We start from the raw sequence: 18,441 nt of genomic DNA, 5'->3' as shown, positions 1-18,441 counted from the left end.
GTGTTGAAAGGATTTATATGCACACATGATAAAAATGTATAAAAGTAGAAATTAAAAGATATTGACCATATCTGTCTTCCACTGGGAACATTTTCATATAAACCAGTATTCCAATTATTGGTTTTTCGTCCCAAGTGCTTTATAGCATATAAAAAGGTACAGTTAACACTTCATATATTGGATCTATAGTATGGAAAAAGTGTAGGCCTGCAAAATAAACTAAAACAAATCATATGACACTTTCTTCCTTAGCCAAAATAAATTGCTGTTAAGATGGAAAAAAATCTAAAATGAGGTAAAATATTAAGTTAATAGAAGACATTTTTGCATTAAAAAATGTAGTTATTCTGCAAGAACATATATTCTTTGTATTATAACATTTGTTCTTGGGGAAAGCTCATCATATTTTCTTGGACATGTCTCCCATAGAAACAATAAATGCTTGAAGAAGTAGAAATTGATCTGTACTCCATAATTTTAAAAAGTGTCAATAAGTTGTTGCTTTATTATTTTCTCTTTAAAGGGACATTAAACACTAAATGCATGCTTGATAGAATGATGCATTCAAAGAAAAGATTAGTCTGAGAAAAACATATAGATTTATTTTTTAAAGTTTCAATAGCTGTTTAAATATTGACAAAATAAGTGTAAAGTGTCTATAAAACAATGGGAGCTGCCATGTTGTAAATTAGGTTACCTTCTCTGCTGTGGCCAATTAGGTATAGTTATAAATAGGTCACTAGAGTGTGCAGCCAATAGCTCTGTGGAATATAACAGTGTGCTGCACTTCCATTTCTAACAGGAATTGAAAAGCTCCCAATTTTAGAATGGAACTACAGGAAAAGGGGACAAATTAAATAATAAAAGTATATTGCAGAGTTTTTATTTTTTTGTGGAAGTGTGTAACTTTCTTTATGAAGTAATATAGACATTGGAATATAAGGATTATTTAGTACTATGACGCACAGATGCATATCTCTCAACAGTCCCACATATTGCTGTATTGTCACGGTTTGGGAGACTTACCTAATGACTCTGCCAAAACATGATCAGACTCTGCTCATTCCTTCTCTTACTTTCCTTGACACTGTTGTTGCTCTGCCTACAAGTCACCCTCACCTCCCTGCACCGGAAATGCAGATATGCCAGCTTTTTCTTGGCACCTATAATAACAAAATGTAAATATAGAATAACTATTTGGCGAGTTAAGTCGGGGGCATTTTGAAAGAAATAAAGATAAGGTATAGTTTGGCTCCCCCTTAGGTGGCTTTATACATCCAATGCTGGATGCCCTTCTACTTAAAGTGAATGTAAAGTTTGCAGAATGAGTGCCCGTTTTTTTAAAATCCTATTAAAAACAGGGGCCCTTTCACTCAAACTGCTTTTGTTAAAATACAGTATTTAACTTTTCTTCTTGAAAGCCGCTCCAGCGCTTCTCCAGCCCGTCGCAAGCCTCTTCATACGTCAGCAATGACAATTCCGGCATCCTCCAATCATGTCTCACCCCCCCGGGGGAATCATTGCATAAAGCAAAGCCGTGATTGGAGGAAGGCTGGGATCATAATTTCTGACGTAGGAAGAGGCTTGCGACGGGCTGTGGGAAGCGCCGGAGCGGCTTTCCCAAAGAAAAGGTATTTTAATAAAACCAGTGAAATGTAAAGTTTGATGAATGAAAGTGCCCCTGTTTTTAATAGGATTATTAAAAACCTGGCACTGGTTCATCAAAATTTACATTCGCTTTAAGCAGCTTTTTTCAAGCCGGAATGTACAGGAGGTACAGCCAATCAGAGGCTGTACCACCTGACTCAGATTTAAAGTGATGGCAAACTCCCCTTTTTGAAAACAGATCTGGAATGTTTGTGATATTTTAGATGTACTTTAATTCATTAGTTGTAATGAAGATGCGCTATAACTTGCTTTTTAATATAGATAAGAAATTAAAATATCTTGCACTTTGCCGCTTACTTCAAAAGTCAATTTCTCTGTGAGCTAATAGTTTGAGTTAAACTCCATCTAAAATATCACTGACATTCCGGATCTGTTTTAAGGGAAGAGTTTACCATCACTTTAAAGGGACATGAAATGCAAACATAATTCAGATAGAGCCTACAATTTTAAACAACTTTCCAATTTACTTCTAGTATTTAATATGCTTCGTTCTCTTGGTATCCTTTGTTCAAAAGGATACCAAGATAGGTTCAGGAGCTGGGAGCTAACTTCTGATTGGTGGTTGCACATATATGCCTCTTGTCATTGATTTACTGATGTGTTTAGCTAGTTCCCAGTAGTGCATTGCTGCGCCTTCAATAAAGCAAATCAAGAGAATGAAGAAAAATTGAATATAGAAGTAAACTGGAAAGTTGTTTAAAATGACATGATCTATATGAATCAGGAAATAATTTTGTGGGTTACTTATCCCTTTAAATGTAATGTAAGTAAAATATGAATTACCTTCTGTGTCTCTACTGATAGTTGATGGTGCTTATAGTAAGGGCCTCTGCATTTTCTGCTCAGCTTGCCTCTCCTTGATAAGATAGGATCAGCTCTGTCTCTCTATTTGATGCTCAGCTGTCTCTCCATGTCTACTACTACTACTCCTCTCCGTCTCTCTACTTGATGCTCACCTGTCTCTCCACTTCTACTACTAGTATTACTACTACTCCTCTCTGTCTCTCCTCTTCTACTACTGTTACTACTACTCTTCCCTGTCTCTACACTTCTTTTACTGCTCAGCTCTGTCTCTCCTTTTCTTCTACTCACTGCTTAGCACTGTCTATTTCTTTATTCTACTCACTGCTCAGATCTGCCTCTCCTTTTCTTCTACTCACTGCTCAGCTTTGCCTCACCTTTTCTTCTACTCACTACTCAGCTCTGTCTCTCCTTTTCTTCTACTCACTGCTCAGCTCTGTCTCTCCTTTTCTTCTACTCACTGCTCAGCTCTGTCTCTCGTTTTCTACTCACTGCTCAGTTCTGTCTCTCGTTTTCTACTCACTGCTCAGCTCTGTCTCTCGTTTTCTACTCACTGCTCTGATCTGCTTCTCCTTTTCTTCTACTCACTGCTCAGCTTTGCCTCACCTTTTCTTCTACTCATTGTTCAGCTTTGCCTCACCTTTTCTTCTACTCACTGCTCAGCTTTGCCTCACCTTTTCTTCTACTCACTGCTCAGCTCTGTCTTTCCTTTTCTTCTACTCACTGCTCAGCTCTGTCTCTCCTTTTCTTCTACTCACTGCTCAGCTCTGTCTCTCCTTTTCTTCTACTCACTGCTCAGCTCTGTCTCTCCTTTTCTTCTGCTCAGCTCTGTCTTTCCTTTTCTTCTACTCACTGCTCAGCTCTGTCTCTCCTTTTCTTCTACTCACTGCTCAGCTCTGTCTCTCCTTTTCTTCTACTCACTGCTCAGCTCTGTCTCTCCTTTTCTTCTACTCACTGCTCAGCTCTGTCTCTCCTTTTCTTCTACTCACTGCTCAGCTCTGTCTCTCCTTTTCTTCTACTCACTGCTCAGCTCTGTCTTTCCTTTTCTTCTACTCACTGCTCAGCTCTGTCCTTCCTTTTCTTCTACTCACTGCTCAGCTCTGTCTTTCCTTTTCTTCTACTCACTGCTCAGCTGTCTCTCCTTTTCTTCTACTCACTTCTCAGCTCTGTCTCTCCTTTTCTTCTACTCACTGCTCAGCTCTGTCTTTTTTTTCTTCTACTCACTGCTCAGCTCTGTCTCTCCTTTTCTTCTACTCACTGCTCAACTCTGTCTTTCCTTTTTTCTACTCACTGCTCAGCTCTGTCTCTCCTTTTTTTCTACTCACTTCTCAGCTCTGTCTCTCCTTTTTTTCTACTCACTTCTCAGCTCTGTCTCTCCAATTGCTACTGCTAAGGCATTCTATGTGTCTCTATTTGCTCATGCTGCTCTGTCTCTCCACTTAAACATTGCTGCTTTGTCTCACCACTCGCTCCTCACAAGCTGCCCGCCTCCGCTCTCACTCACACTCAAAAAGGCTTGCATAGTGCCTCCCAGAAATGCCCATCACCACGGCATACAGGCAAGTGTAGTTATCGGTTGTGTAGCTGCTATAAAAACATTATTATCGGTGTGTACAAATAGCACATGCGATGGTCATAATAAAAAATAAAATAAGTAACCACCGTGATTACTTCTACTACTCATTTAAAAAACGGACATTTAGGCATTGATTAAAACATTTCTGGATATAATGAAACAGAGTATGAAAAAATGGGACAATCCAGTTAAAAATGAGAGGTCTGGTGACACTAGTTTATGCATGCCTCCCATTTCTGTGCTATCTCATTAGCTCAACTTTGACTACATATAGACCCTTATGCCGGGGTTAAATACATAGTGAAAGGAAGAAAATTGTTTAAAAATAAAATGATTGAAAGAAATATAATATTTTATATGTATTATTACACTAGCATGTCCATATAAGTTTCGCCTTGAAAGCATGGAAAAAGGTGTGACCAGGACAAAGATGTTTAGTTATTTTATTTAACCCCTTAATAACTAGCGCCGTACCTTGGGCTCATTCTGTGCCAATCTCGCTGATAGCAGTGCAGAAATAGCAGGGCAGAAAATCACTGATGCAGTGTCCCTCTCTGCATTGGTTTACGGTGGTGCCATACATTGGTCGTGTGGAATGCGGGTGGGCGGCCCATCGCTGGAGGGGGAGGGATTGTTACACTGCTGAAAAAGATTTCCACACCGAGGTAGGGAGGGATCCACTACCTACAGAAAATGTGTTGAGAGAGGGGGGCCCTACAGAACATTGCATGGAGGGGGCCGCTACACTACAGAAAAAAAGTTTGTTTTTAAAGGGACACTCAAGTCAAAAACTTTAAGGATTCAGAAAGAGCATGCAGTTTTACTTCCATTATCAAATTTTGCACAATCTTGTTATATACACTTTCTGGGGAACAAGATCCTACTGAACATGTGCACAAGCTCATAGGACCTATGTATACTAGTCTGTGATTGGCCGATGTCTGTCACATGATACAGGGGGCTGGAAAATGGGAGAAAAAATAAATTTGTCAGAAAAAAAATCTACTGCTTAATTGAAATTCAAAGCAGGTGTTAAATCATTGTTTTTTTATTATGTACTTATTGATTATGCAATTCTACTGCATTGAGTGGTCCTTTTAAATACATTTAAAAAAAAAATAATTTTTTCTATGTACTGGGTACTGGCAGACCACTGCGAGTACCTAAGAGGGCAGATACTAGTTAGAGGGGGGAGGATTAGAGAGCTGGGGGATCAGGGAGGTGGGGAAGGTAAGGGGAAATCCTTCACTGCAGAAAATTAAATATAAAAGGGTGAGGGAGGGAAGAGATCTGTTAAGGAGGAAACTGGTAGGGATCAGGGGGTTGAAGGTATTAGGTGGGAGGGTAATCTCTATAGTATAGCTAAACTTAACCTTAAAAGCTACCTTATTAACCTCTTCACTGCCTGGAATTTTAGAATTGTGGTGCGCAGCTGCAGTTAGCATCCTTTTAACTACCAAAAGGCAATGGCAAAGCCATGCATGTCTGCTATTTCTAAACAAAGGGGATCCCAGAAAAGGTTTTATAACCGTTTATTTTATGATTGCATACATGATATGTAAATAATTTCAGTTAACATTTTTTTTATTTGATTGTATTTGACAGCGAAATTGTGGCATAAAAAATACCAAAATCGGCCTAGATCAGTACCTTGGGTTGTCTACTAAAAATATATATATAGTTTTGATATGTAAATTAAAAACCCCCATAAAAAACACAAGGCTCTTTTTCTGTTTAAATGGAGTGATCCATTTAAAGTGATGGTAAATTTCAGATTATAATAATGTTGGAATGAAAAATATATCAGTTTACAAGTAAAACCACATAATTATTTTTTTCAAAAAAGTGTATAAATATTTTATAATAAAAGATTTATAATCCTAATTGATATTGTCTGTTCCTCTGCCCCCCTTTCATTTCTTCTTTTGGCTGGGCTGTGATGTATAGAGCAGTCCCACCCACTCTCTACATAGGCTTTTTAAAGGGACAGTATACACCAATTTTCACATAACTGCATGTAATAGACACTACTATAAAGAATAATATGCACAGATACTGATATAAAAATACAGTATAAAAGCGTTTAAAAACTTACTTAAATGCTCCCAGCTTAGCTCTGTTAAAAAGGTAGCTGGAACACCCACTGCAAGTGGGAAATAGCAGACACTGTCTCCCTCACCCCCTTCCTTTGCATATGAAATGACCCTTTACACAAACAGGAGTAAGCTGGAGTTTTCTGGACTTCAAGATTGTCAAGTGACACATGTTGATTGGATGTTCACTGGAATTGTCATTAAAAAAAAAAAGAGTTCATCCAAGTGGGCCGGCATAACATTGCAATAGAAGCATTACTATATGCACTAATTTAACCCTTTCACAGATGGATTAAATAGAAAAGGTACACATTTTCTTTTTAATGGAAAAGATTAAATATATGGCATTTGATTAGTTAAGGTTTACCATCACTTTAAGTAAGTTTCTCCTCTGATGTTCCCGGTCCTTAAGGGGTTAAAAACAGTTCACAGTAATGGAAGTTCAGGAGTTTGCCTGAATGCACACATTTTAGATAATGGTCCAGGGAAGAATTAGTGGGTTTACGTTTTGGGAAGATGTGCACCTTTCTACATTGTCACCAAACATTTTAAGACTTCTTTATAGCCCAGCTTGCAATAAATACATTTGCAGTGGGTAGTGACTATCCAGGAAAATTAACTGTTATACTTAATTCATGGTAAACCCTTAAAACTGTAATAACACATTAACTGTTTTTAATTTTTCAGCCATGTTGGCTGCAATAAATATTTTCCTCTTGGATTACTTAAGATGAATAGCCCCCACAAACAGTGTGATTTTTTTTTTGTGAACAATAATACCTTTTTTTCTAAATCCTACCATTTCCAGCTTGTAATAAAAAAGAATTGTTGTAATGGGCAGGCATCCAGAAGTGGTGTTTGGTTGTTTTCACAGTGTTAGATGGTTGCCATCTGGCATTGATAGTGATATGGTGTTGTCATCAGTTTCTTGATGCAGGAAAGGAATGGATCCTCATCTGTTTCCTGTGCATAATTAAGGGATTTAAGGTTGTAGTGAAAATATTTTTACCTTAAATGAAAGTAGGCTTCAGTTCTGTTTATATATTGCGTACCATTCAAGGCTTTCATGTTTAAAATGATCATTTTCTTGCCACAGATGTGGGAGATCAGGAATAGAAAAGGTAATGCTTTGCTGATTAGAGATGCAGTTAAGAAAAGCTTGATTACTCTGAATTGTGACCACCTATTTTATAAGAAATATCACTGGCTCTCTAGTTATAGAAAGTCAGACTATAGACATGGGCAACAAGCGAAACAGAGGTTTAGCACCATATATTGTGTATAATTTGGACTGGCACCGTGGAATCTGTTGGCGCTCTACACATAAATGAAAAAATAATATCACTGATACAAAGTTAAGTGCTGCCTCCTATGAGTGAAGTCAGTCAGAAATCTCATCATTACACTTAAATCCTTTATGGAAGGTTTGTTCAATTAACTTATTATGAATAATACAAATAATTATCACATGTTGAGTACAATTGCTGTTTCTATGTTGGTTATTTTATCTGTTGAGCCCAGCAATCTTGTGCAGGACTTTCTTGCAAATTCACATTTAATATCTCTATATTGAAAAGTACTCTCTTGGCTTTATCAATGCAAATATATTTATAAAAGTATGTATCTGAGGAGGGGGTTAAAAAAAAAACCAAACAACAACTGTTAATACATATATTGGTATTGATGAATTTCAGTTCTGTGCAATAATTTTGCTCTTTCGTTCGTTTTTAACATAAATTATGTTTGTGTGTTTGCATAAAACAATATAATTTTGTTACTGGTAAGGAACTAGTGGATATTCCCTGTTTATATAATTGTGAGTGTGCCTTTATTTATAGCCACACATTCTGCATAATTGAGGTAACTTTTGTCATGGACACCTGTTAAGCTTTTTGTGTTTCCAATAAATCTTTTAGCTCCGTCCATACATTTATCAATTTTCCTGTTTCCAGTTTGGTGCTTTGTCTGTATCACTTAAAATGTAGCAGTGTTATTTTCCAAAGGAAGTTCAGCACACCAGAGTTTTATAGAAAGGAAGAAATGTTGGAGAACCCCTTGAACCTGAACACAATGAACTGTGTAAAACGAACATGTACTTAAATATTGTTGTTCACTTGGATCTTTCTTTCTTTCTTTTGATTTTTATTTTTTTTAACAGAAGGAATTTTCATTGTAAATTAATGGTATAATTAGGGACATTGGAATATTTTCACCTTTACAATCAGTGAATTTTCTTTGTTTTTATACAATAAAAATAAATTCTGAATATCCTGAGCATTAAAAAAAAATAAAATGCTACATGTAGGGGGCCAGAGAGAGAGAGAAAATGTGGCCAGTGACTTTATACTAACACTCATACCAAACTTAGTACTGACTCATTGTTAGCAAAATGAGCTTGAGGTTTCATTACTGTTTCCTTTACTCACACACACCAACAGGCACATTCTGCAGTCACAAACTCATGGGGTTATTGTGCTTTGTTTGTACTGGCCCTAAACACAGGGCAGATATTCAGTTTAGACGAATGAATAAGTCCTTATCACTTGCAATATGCACGTTTTGCTTATTCAGCCTTTCCAATTGTATGTTTATTGTACATAACTAGAATTTGAATATTACTGAGTAATGAAAATCTAATGCTTTTTTTTCGCTAGCTATTATTCTCCATTTAATCGTATTCAATCTTTAGGAAAATTGTTTTTCATAAAAACTTGAAAAGCAATTCTCACATAGTCGACTTTTGTCTCTATATGCGAGGTATCTAATTTATTGGTTTCTTTTTCAGATGGTGGTGATGTGGAAGATGATCCATCTTGCTCATGGCCAGCTTCATCACCTTCAAGCAAAGACCAAACATCACCTAGTCACGGAGAAGGTTGTGATTTTGGTGAGGATGAAGGTATTCCTGGGTTACCATATCCATGCCAGTTTTGTGACAAGTCCTTTAGTCGCCTCAGCTACTTAAAGCACCATGAGCAAAGCCACAGTGATAAACTTCCCTTCAAGTGCACCTATTGTAGTAGACTGTTTAAGCATAAGCGAAGTCGAGATAGACATATAAAACTACATACTGGCGATAAGAAGTATCACTGCAGTGAGTGTGATGCAGCATTTTCTAGGAGTGATCACCTTAAAATTCATTTAAAGACTCACACATCAAACAAGCCATATAAATGTGCCATTTGTCGACGAGGCTTTCTGTCTTCTAGTTCTTTGCATGGGCACATGCAAGTCCATGAAAGAAACAAAGATTGTTCTCAGTCTGGGTCTAGAATGGAGGATTGGAAGATGAAGGATACTCAGAAATGCAGCCAATGTGAAGAAGGTTTTGATTTTCCTGACGATCTCCAGAAGCATATAGCAGACTGTCATCCTGAATGTTCACCAAATGATGACCGGGCTGCTCTTCAGTGTATATACTGTCATGAGATTTTTGTTGAAGAAACATCACTTTTAAATCATATGGAACAAATGCATAGCAATGAAAAGAAAAATGCTTGTAACATTTGCTCTGAAAACTTTCACAGTATTGAAGAACTCTACAGCCATATGGACAGTCATCAGCATCCGGAGTCTTGCAATCCCAGCAACAGTCCTTCCTTAGTTACTGTAGGATATACGTCAGTATCAAGCACCACCCCAGACTCAAATCTATCTGTAGACAGTTCCACAATGGTTGAAGTTGCACCTCCATTAACAAAAACACGTGGACGAAAACGGGCAGCACCTCAAACTGGGGATGCCAATGCCCCATCTAGTAAACAAGCAAAGGTTACATATAGCTGCATCTACTGCAGCAAACAGTTATTTTCAAGTTTGGCAGTTTTACAAATACATCTAAAAACTATGCATTTAGATAAACCTGAGCAGGCTCACATTTGTCAGTATTGCCTGGAAGTATTACCATCTCTCTACAATTTAAATGAACATCTGAAACAGATACATGAAGCTCAGGATCCATCACTAATGGTTTCCACCATACCAACCATGGTCTATCAGTGTAACTTTTGCCCTGAAATATTCAATGACCTTAATATACTTCAGGAGCATATTAGAAGCTCACATGGATTTGCAAATCCAGTTGCAAAAGATAGCAATGCATTTTTCTGTCCCCACTGTTACATGGGATTCCTTACAGACACCACTTTAGAAGAGCACATCCGACAAGTTCATTGTGACCTCAGTGGTTCTCGTTTTGGCTCTCCAGTATTAGGAACTCCAAAGGATCCTGTAGTAGAAGTGTATTCTTGTTCCTACTGCACCAATTCACCAATCTTTAACAGTGTCCTTAAATTAAACAAGCATATTAAAGAAAATCACAAGAACATTCCGTTGGCATTAAACTATATTCATAATGGCAAGAAATCTAGGGCTTTAAGTCCCTTATCTCCTGTTACTTTAGAACAGTCCTCTTTAAAGATGATGCATACTTTAGGTGGCACTCCAACTAGGCCTGCAGGCGAGTACATCTGTAATCAGTGTGGTGCCAAGTACTCATCCCTTGATGGGTTTCAGACTCACTTAAAAACTCATCTTGATACAGTTTTGCCAAAACTCACATGTCCCCAGTGCAACAAAGAATTTCCAAATCAAGAATCCCTTCTGAAGCATGTTACCATTCACTTCATGATAACATCTACATATTATATCTGTGAAAGCTGTGACAAGCAATTCACTTCAGTGGATGACTTGCAGAAGCACTTGCTAGACATGCATACGTTTGTATTCTTTCGTTGTACATTGTGTCAGGAGGTGTTTGACTCCAAGGTCTCTATTCAACTTCACTTGGCTGTAAAACATAGCAATGAAAAAAAGGTGTACCGTTGCACTTCCTGTAATTGGGATTTCCGCACAGAAACAGATTTGCAACTCCATGTGAAACACAATCACTTAGAGAACCAGGGAAAAATTCACAAGTGCATTTTCTGTGGTGAATCTTTTGGTACAGAAGTGGAACTACAGTGTCACATAACCACACACAGCAAAAAATATAATTGTAAGTTTTGCAGCAAAGCTTTTCATGCTATCATTTTATTGGAAAAACACTTGCGGGAAAAACACTGTGTATTTGATGCCAAAACACCAAATTGTGGAACCAATGGAGCTTCTCAGGAAGTTCAAAAAGAGGAAGTGGAGCTTCAGAGCTTGTTAACCAACAATCAAGAATCCCATAATAGTCATGATGGTAGTGAAGAAGATATTGATACCTCTGAACCAATGTATGGTTGTGACATTTGTGGTGCTGCCTACACCATGGACTCTCTTCTACAAAATCACCAGCTCAGAGACCACAATATAAGGCCTGGAGAGAGTGCTATTGTAAAGAAGAAGGCTGAATTAATTAAAGGAAACTATAAATGCAATGTGTGTTCCCGTACATTCTTCTCCGAAAGTGGTCTGAGAGAGCACATGCAGACACATTTGGGACCTGTAAAGCATTACATGTGTCCAATCTGTGGAGAACGTTTCCCTTCCCTGTTAACACTTACAGAACACAAAGTCACACATAGTAAGAGTCTAGACACTGGGAACTGCAGAATTTGCAAACTTCCTCTACATAGTGAGGAAGATTTCTTGGAACATTGTCAGATGCATCCAGATCTAAGGAACTCTCTTACAGGATTTCGCTGTGTGGTGTGCATGCAGACAGTGACTTCCACTCTAGAACTTAAAATTCATGGAACATTCCACATGCAGAAGACAGGGAATGGATCTTCAATCCAGTCCTCTGCCCGTGTACAAAACTTGCAGAAATTATTCAAATGTGCATCTTGCCTAAAAGAATTCCGCTCAAAGCAGGATCTAGTAAAGCTTGATATTAATGGATTGCCCTATGGGCTATGTGCAAGTTGTGTTAATCTTAGTAAAAGTGCTAGCCCAAATGCAAATATGGCTTTAAGCTGTAACAGACCAGCTATAAGTCAAAATGATGCCCTTCCTTGTGTAGAAGGTAAAAATAAATCTTCTGTGCTGAAGACCAGATGCTCTAGCTGTAATGTTAAATTTGAATCAGAAACTGAACTTCAAAATCACATTCAGACAATCCATAGGGAACTCCCACCAGACAACAATACACCACAGCTGAAAACACCACAAGTGTCCCCAATGCCTAGAATAAGTCCATCTCAGTCTGAAGAGGTAATTATGCATTTCAATTAAGTAGACATTTTTAATATTATTTTGAACTTGTTCTGTTGTTTACATTTATTTGATTCTTGTAATATACCAAGTTTGCTAATTACACCTTGGAACCTCTTCACAGTATAAACTGACAGTGCCAAAAGCTATACATACAGGTGAGAGAAGTCCAGACAAATATTGTTTCAAAGTTCTAAATGTGTCTGTATTAAAAAAGCACAATCATTTGAAATGTGCTGTGTTGCTACATAACCAAAAAGGTGGGAGAGCATAATTAAAGATTTAAGGGACCTTTAAAGGCAAATTGGAATTCCCCTTGAATTGTTTAATTAAGGGGAGTAAAACGACATTGCAATATAAGTCAATATTTATTTAGTATGTTAACAAAGAGGCTGGAGGGCCTCAATCATACTTAATCAGGACACTGTATTAAAAAAAAGTTTATGTTTTAAATTCAACATTCAAACAAGGATGATTTTCTTTTAAAATAAAAAAATATATGTATATTCTTTTTTTTTTTAAATTACTGATCATTAGTAGGAAGTGCCTATAAGCCAATGTGTATTAGTTGGAAGTCCACAACTTATACAGGTATATTCGTTTACATTTAAACTGCTTTTACTTTTCAGGCAAAAAATAGCTATACATATGAAATGTTGCTCTTTCAAATAGATGAGAGAACATTTCTAAGTTGCAATGTTCTTAAAGGGATATGAAACACACATTTTTTTAATTTCGTGATTCATATAGAGCATGCAATTTTAAACAATTTTCCCATTTACTTCTATTATCAAATTTGCTTTGTGCTCTTGATATTGTTTGTTAAATGATCAGTAACACACTACTTGGAGTTAGCTGAGCAAATCAGATGAGCCAATGAAAAGAGACATACATGTGCCTTCACAGAAAGAAAGATTCACATTCCATCCGTGGGAACGATCTGTGTGAGATTTTGCTTGTTGAAAAGATGGCGCCTGAACCAATATGTCGTCCAGGGAGGGTGCCACAGCACCCTACATGGGATAAGGTGATAATGTCACTCCCCTTCTTCACTCAAGAGCAAATCCTCTTACCTTCTTGTTCCTCTCCTCTCTTCTTGCAGCTTATCCAAGAATACCTAGGTATTTTCAACAAAGGATACCAAAAGAACACAGTAATAGATAATAGTAAATTGGAAGTTGTTCAAAATTGTGTGTTCTATCTGAATCATGAAATAAACAATTTGGGTTTATATCCTTTCAAGTATGGAGACATTTTAGCTGACCTAACCACATTCTACACAGTGATTAATTAGATGAGAGCAGATGCCTATTTACATTTCCTTCCATAAGGCAGGGAGAGTCCACAACTTCATTCCTTACTGTATGGAAATACAACACCTGGCCACCAGGAGGAGGCAAAGCCACACCAGCCAAAGACTCAAATATCCCTTCCCCTATCCCCCAGTTATTCTTTGCCTTTCGTCACTATAGGAGGTGGCAGAGAAGTGGCAGACGATTTGTATAGTCCTGTAATGGGTATGTTTCCTTCAAGAAAGGACTGGAGTTTTAAGTAATCATGTTAACCTATCAGTGAGAGTATTGATGAAAGTTAGACTCTGGAGACGCAGGGAAAAGTTTTTCAGCTCCTGAGCAATCAGTGTTGACGAGTTTCACTGCTTGCTGTTACACACTCAAGTCCATGCTAGAAGCGCTGCTGCAACACTGTCACTCTTGAGAGACTGTGCCTATTCCAGAGCATGGATCCTGGAGGGTAACGACCGTTTTTTATATATACACTTTAAAACCCTATACAGGGTCACAGTGTGGCTCCTTTATACCTTTATAGGATCAAGGGTTAATATCTCCTTCTGGGAGATTATTTGAACAACTTGAGGATTTATATCTGCTTAAGTTGTTTTTTGGCTCATAGGCTGTGTGTTTTTTGGCTTGAAACAAACAGGTTTCACTTTCGTTTTTGAAGTGTTGCGCAGCTCATAATAGCTTTTTCATAACAGGGGAAATCCTGTCTTAAGCACCACGTGACCTAGTGCGGTCTTTTTTGATTTCCTAAGATCCTGCTGCAGACAACATTCCTGAGGAGAGCGTGTTCACTGTTAGCTGTCTGGGTCTATTAGGTGGTGAGTGCTCCAACCATTGGGAGTATTAAGGTGCCGTCTTTTTAAATAAAAATGTTTATTTTTGTTTGTCCTTCTTTGGGTATATACAAAGCTATGGAGGACTTTGATACTACATTAGAAGGTTCCGCTCCTTCTGTACTGATTAATAATAATTAATTAATTGTTTATATTGTGAGAAAGCTGGGGCTTGCCTGCCTGCTGAATTTTGTTCCATTTGCTTAAACACTGTTCTAAAGTCTAAGAAGGGAGACAAGCCTGCTAATACTCATAGTGCTATTAGCCCCTCTGAGACGTCTACTTCTCAGGAATCTGGTCCCCAATGAAATTACTACCTTTTCTATATTACCCGCTCCACATGCACTTCCCCGCGGCTCATCTAATCCTCCATCTGGAGGGGGCCTTTTTCCAGCAGTTACAATCAGCAGTGTCTGCGGCCCTGAGTGCCTTACCTCGCTCTAACAAACACAAGAGTAAGGTTAAACATAGTTCTCCTGACCTAGAGTCATCTAAATATTTGTCGGATTTAGCTACTATATCCCAGCTATCCGAGGGGGAGTTAACCTATGTAGCTTCAGAGGGTGAACTTTCTGAGTCGGAGACTTCAGTTTCTAAACCTCCTTCAGCAGAGGAACCCTCCTTTCGATTAAAATGGAGCATCTGCATTTTTTATTAAAGGAGGTTCTGTCTACGCTAGAGGTTCCAGAGGCTACACTCCCTGAGGAACCTAAGATCCCTAAATTAGACAGGGTTTATGAAGATAGGAAGGTCCCTCTGACTTTTCCTGTGCCACTTAAGATGGCAAATATTGTTAGTAACGATTGGGAAAGAGTAGGAACTTCTTTTTCCCCCTTGTCTACTTTTAAAAAATTATTCCCGGTCCCTGACTCTCAATTAGATTTGTGGGGCTCCATCCCTAAGTTGGATGTCGCTATCTCTACACTGGCTAAGCATACTACTATGCCTTTGAAGGAAAGTTCTTCTTTTAGAGAGCCTATAGACAAAAAAATGGAAACTTTTCTGAGGAAAGATGTTTCAACATACAGTGTTTTTATTTCAACCGCCGGAAGCTGTAGCCGCAGTTGCTGGAGCAGATACCTACTGGTGTGACACTTTGTCAGAGCTAATTGAGGTGGAGACTCCCCTCGAGGATATTCAGGAGAGAATTAAAGCACTGAGAATTGCTAACTCTTTCATATGTGAAGCGAATATGTAGATTATTCGCATAAATGCAATGGCATCTGGCTTGGCAGTTCTAGCCCACCGGGCTCTCTGGTTGAAGTCTTGGTCTGTGAATATGACTTCTAAATCCAGACTCCTTTCTCTTCCCTTTAAGGGGAAGATTTTATTCGGTCCAGGGCTGGACTCCATTATCTCTACGGTTACCAGAGGGAAAGGTGCCTTCCTACCGCAGGATAAGAAGAATAGTTCTATGGGACGGCAATTGTCTAATTTTCGTTCCTTTCGTGCTGACAAAAGTAACAATAACAGCAATCCTCATCCAAGTCTGAGCAGCCCAAGAGTACTTGGAAGCCGGCTCACTCCTGGAATAAGTCCAAACAAACTAAGAAGCCCATCAAGAACAAATCGGCATGAAGGGGCGGCCCCCGATCCAGAATTAGATCGAGTAGGGGGCAGACTGTCTCTTTTTTCAGATGCTTGGTTCCAGGATGTACAAGACCCTTGGGTCCTGGAGGTTGTATCTCGAGGATACAGGATAGGATTCAAGTTTCATCTGCCCAGGGGCAGATTCCTACTCTCCAATCTGCCTACAAGACGAGGAAAGAAGGCTGCCTTCTTAGGTTGTGTACGGGATCTCTCCTCTCTAGGAGTAATTGTCCCTACAGCAGAAAGAGGTTTGGGGTTTTATGCAAACCTTTTCAAGGTTCCAAAGAAGGAGGGAACTTTTTGTCCAATTCTGGATCTAAAGTGTCTAAACAAGTTTCTGAGTGTTCCCTCTTTCAAGATGGAGACAATATGGTCAATCCTTCCTCTGGTTCAGGAACGACAATTTATGACCACAATAGACCCGAAGGATGCATACCTTCATGTCCCGATTCACAGGGAACATTTTCAGTTCTTGAGGTTTGCTTTTCTGGACCAGCACTTCCAGTTCATATCTCTTCCGTTTGGCCTAGCAACTACTCCAAGGATATTTACGAAAGTTCTGGGGGCTCTTCTAGCTGTTGCCAGAACATGAGGCATCTTTTCATCTAGCGGAAGACCATTCAGAGTCCCTTCTCAATCTTCTTCGATCACATGGATGGATGATAAACTTGGAAAAGAGTTCTCTTACTCCAAGTACAAGGGTGAATTTCCTGGGGACAATAATAGACTCCATATCCATGAGAATATTCCTCACAGGAGACCCTCAGTGGCTCAGTGTATGGAGGTGATTGGACTCATGGTGTCTTGTATAGACATCATTCCTTTTGCCAGATTCCATCTCAGACACTTACAACTATGCATGCTGAGACAATGGAACGGTGACCATTCAGATCTGTCTCAACAGATCGTGCTGGACATCCTGTTTAGAGATTCGCTCTCTTGGTGGCTCTGTCCAGATCATCTGTCCCAAGGCACATGCTTCTTGAGACTGTCCTGGGAGATTGTGACTAAGGACGCAAGCCTTTCTGGCTGGGCAGCAGCTTGGGGTGCCAAGATGGCACAAGGTCAGTGGACTCAGGAGGAGTCCTCTCTTCCAATTATTTTGGAACTAGGGTCAGTCTTCAATGCCTTGAAGGCTTGGCCCCTTTTGGGTTTGTCTCAGTTTATCAGATTCCAATCAGACAATATAATCTGGGTTGCCTACATCAACCATCAGGGGGGAACGAGAAGTCCCTTGCCGATGAGAGAAGTATCTCAGTGGGTGGAGACTCACAGATGTATGCTGTCAGCGATCCACATTCTGGGATGGACAACTGGGAAGCGGACTTCCTCAGCAGGCAATCCTTTCACCCAGGGGAATAGTCTCTCCACCCAAGGTGTTTGAAGAGATATGCAGTGAGTGGGGGGACTCCGGAGATAGATCTCATGCCATCCCACCTCAACACCAAACTACCCAGGTATAGGTTGAGATCAATTGATAGATGCCCTTTCAGAACCATGGAGGTTCAGACTCATATATCTTTTTCCTTCATTGCTGGTTCTCCCTCGTGTGGTGGCTCGCATCAAGCAGGAGCAAGCATCAGTGATTCTGATTGCTCTGTCGTGGCCGCGAAGGACGTGGTTTGCGGATCTGCTGAGGATGTTCTCATCTCCTCAGTAGAGGTTACCTTGTCGCAGAGATCTGTTGATACAGGGTCCCTTCGTTTATCAAAATCTAGATTCTCTGAGGCTGACTATGTGGAGATTAAACGCTTAGTCTTAGCCAAGAGAGGGTTTTCTGAGAGTGTTATCAACACTCTGGTTCAAACTCGTAAGCCAGTTACTCGTCGTATCTACCATAAAGTGTGGAGGACTTACTTGTATGGGTATAGTTTTCCCAACATTAAAGGAAAAGTAAAGTATCAAGGACCTCTATGCAGAAACGCAAAGTACATATAAATGTAGGTTAAGTTTAATTCATTAATTTTTTATTAAATTACTAAAAAAACGTATAATTTTACCTTTAAATCCGCAAATATAGATAGCCGTTCCTCCGCCTGGATAAATAAAAATGATTTATTTGCAAATGACGAATATCGTCTTTCGGATTCTGAGTGGTCCCCCAGTGGCGTCTGGATTACTCACTCACACCCCCCAATTTAAAGTACCCATGCGTGTCTCATTGAATTCACTCCCTGTATAGCAGCACGTTCATGAGACACGCATGCGCACTGCTTCAACATCGAGATCACATAGAGTGATTCATAGCAGAGACCGCAGCTAAACGCAAGCACAAAACCTGATGTTTCATGGGAACGAGCACAGATTACCACGTAAGAGCGGGTGGGACCGCTCTTACTTGAGAAACCAGAAACTGAGCGGGTGGGCGGAGGATAAAAAAAAACAGATATGTTAACTTAGCAACTACATACAGTGTTAGAAGCTGAATCTATGGCATTAAT

The 18,441-nt window shown here is 39.1% G+C and overlaps 1 protein-coding gene across 3 annotated transcripts in view; it reads left to right on the top strand.

The window, feature by feature from the left end:
• Positions 1-18,441, top strand: part of ZNF521 (zinc finger protein 521) — a 577,602-nt gene that overhangs the window by 218,454 nt on the left and 340,707 nt on the right. For all 3 annotated transcript variants that reach the window (XM_053714990.1, XM_053714988.1, XM_053714989.1), the window contains one exon: positions 8,924-12,276. In XM_053714990.1, the coding sequence (XP_053570965.1) occupies positions 8,924-12,276 (3,353 nt within the window). The remainder of the gene's footprint in view (positions 1-8,923; positions 12,277-18,441) is intronic.

Source organism: Bombina bombina, chromosome 5, assembly GCF_027579735.1.
Source record: "Bombina bombina isolate aBomBom1 chromosome 5, aBomBom1.pri, whole genome shotgun sequence".
Taxonomy (NCBI): Eukaryota; Metazoa; Chordata; class Amphibia; order Anura; family Bombinatoridae; genus Bombina; species Bombina bombina.
The sequence above is the reverse complement of the archived record's forward strand: the minus strand, read 5'-3'. Positions and strand labels throughout refer to the sequence as shown.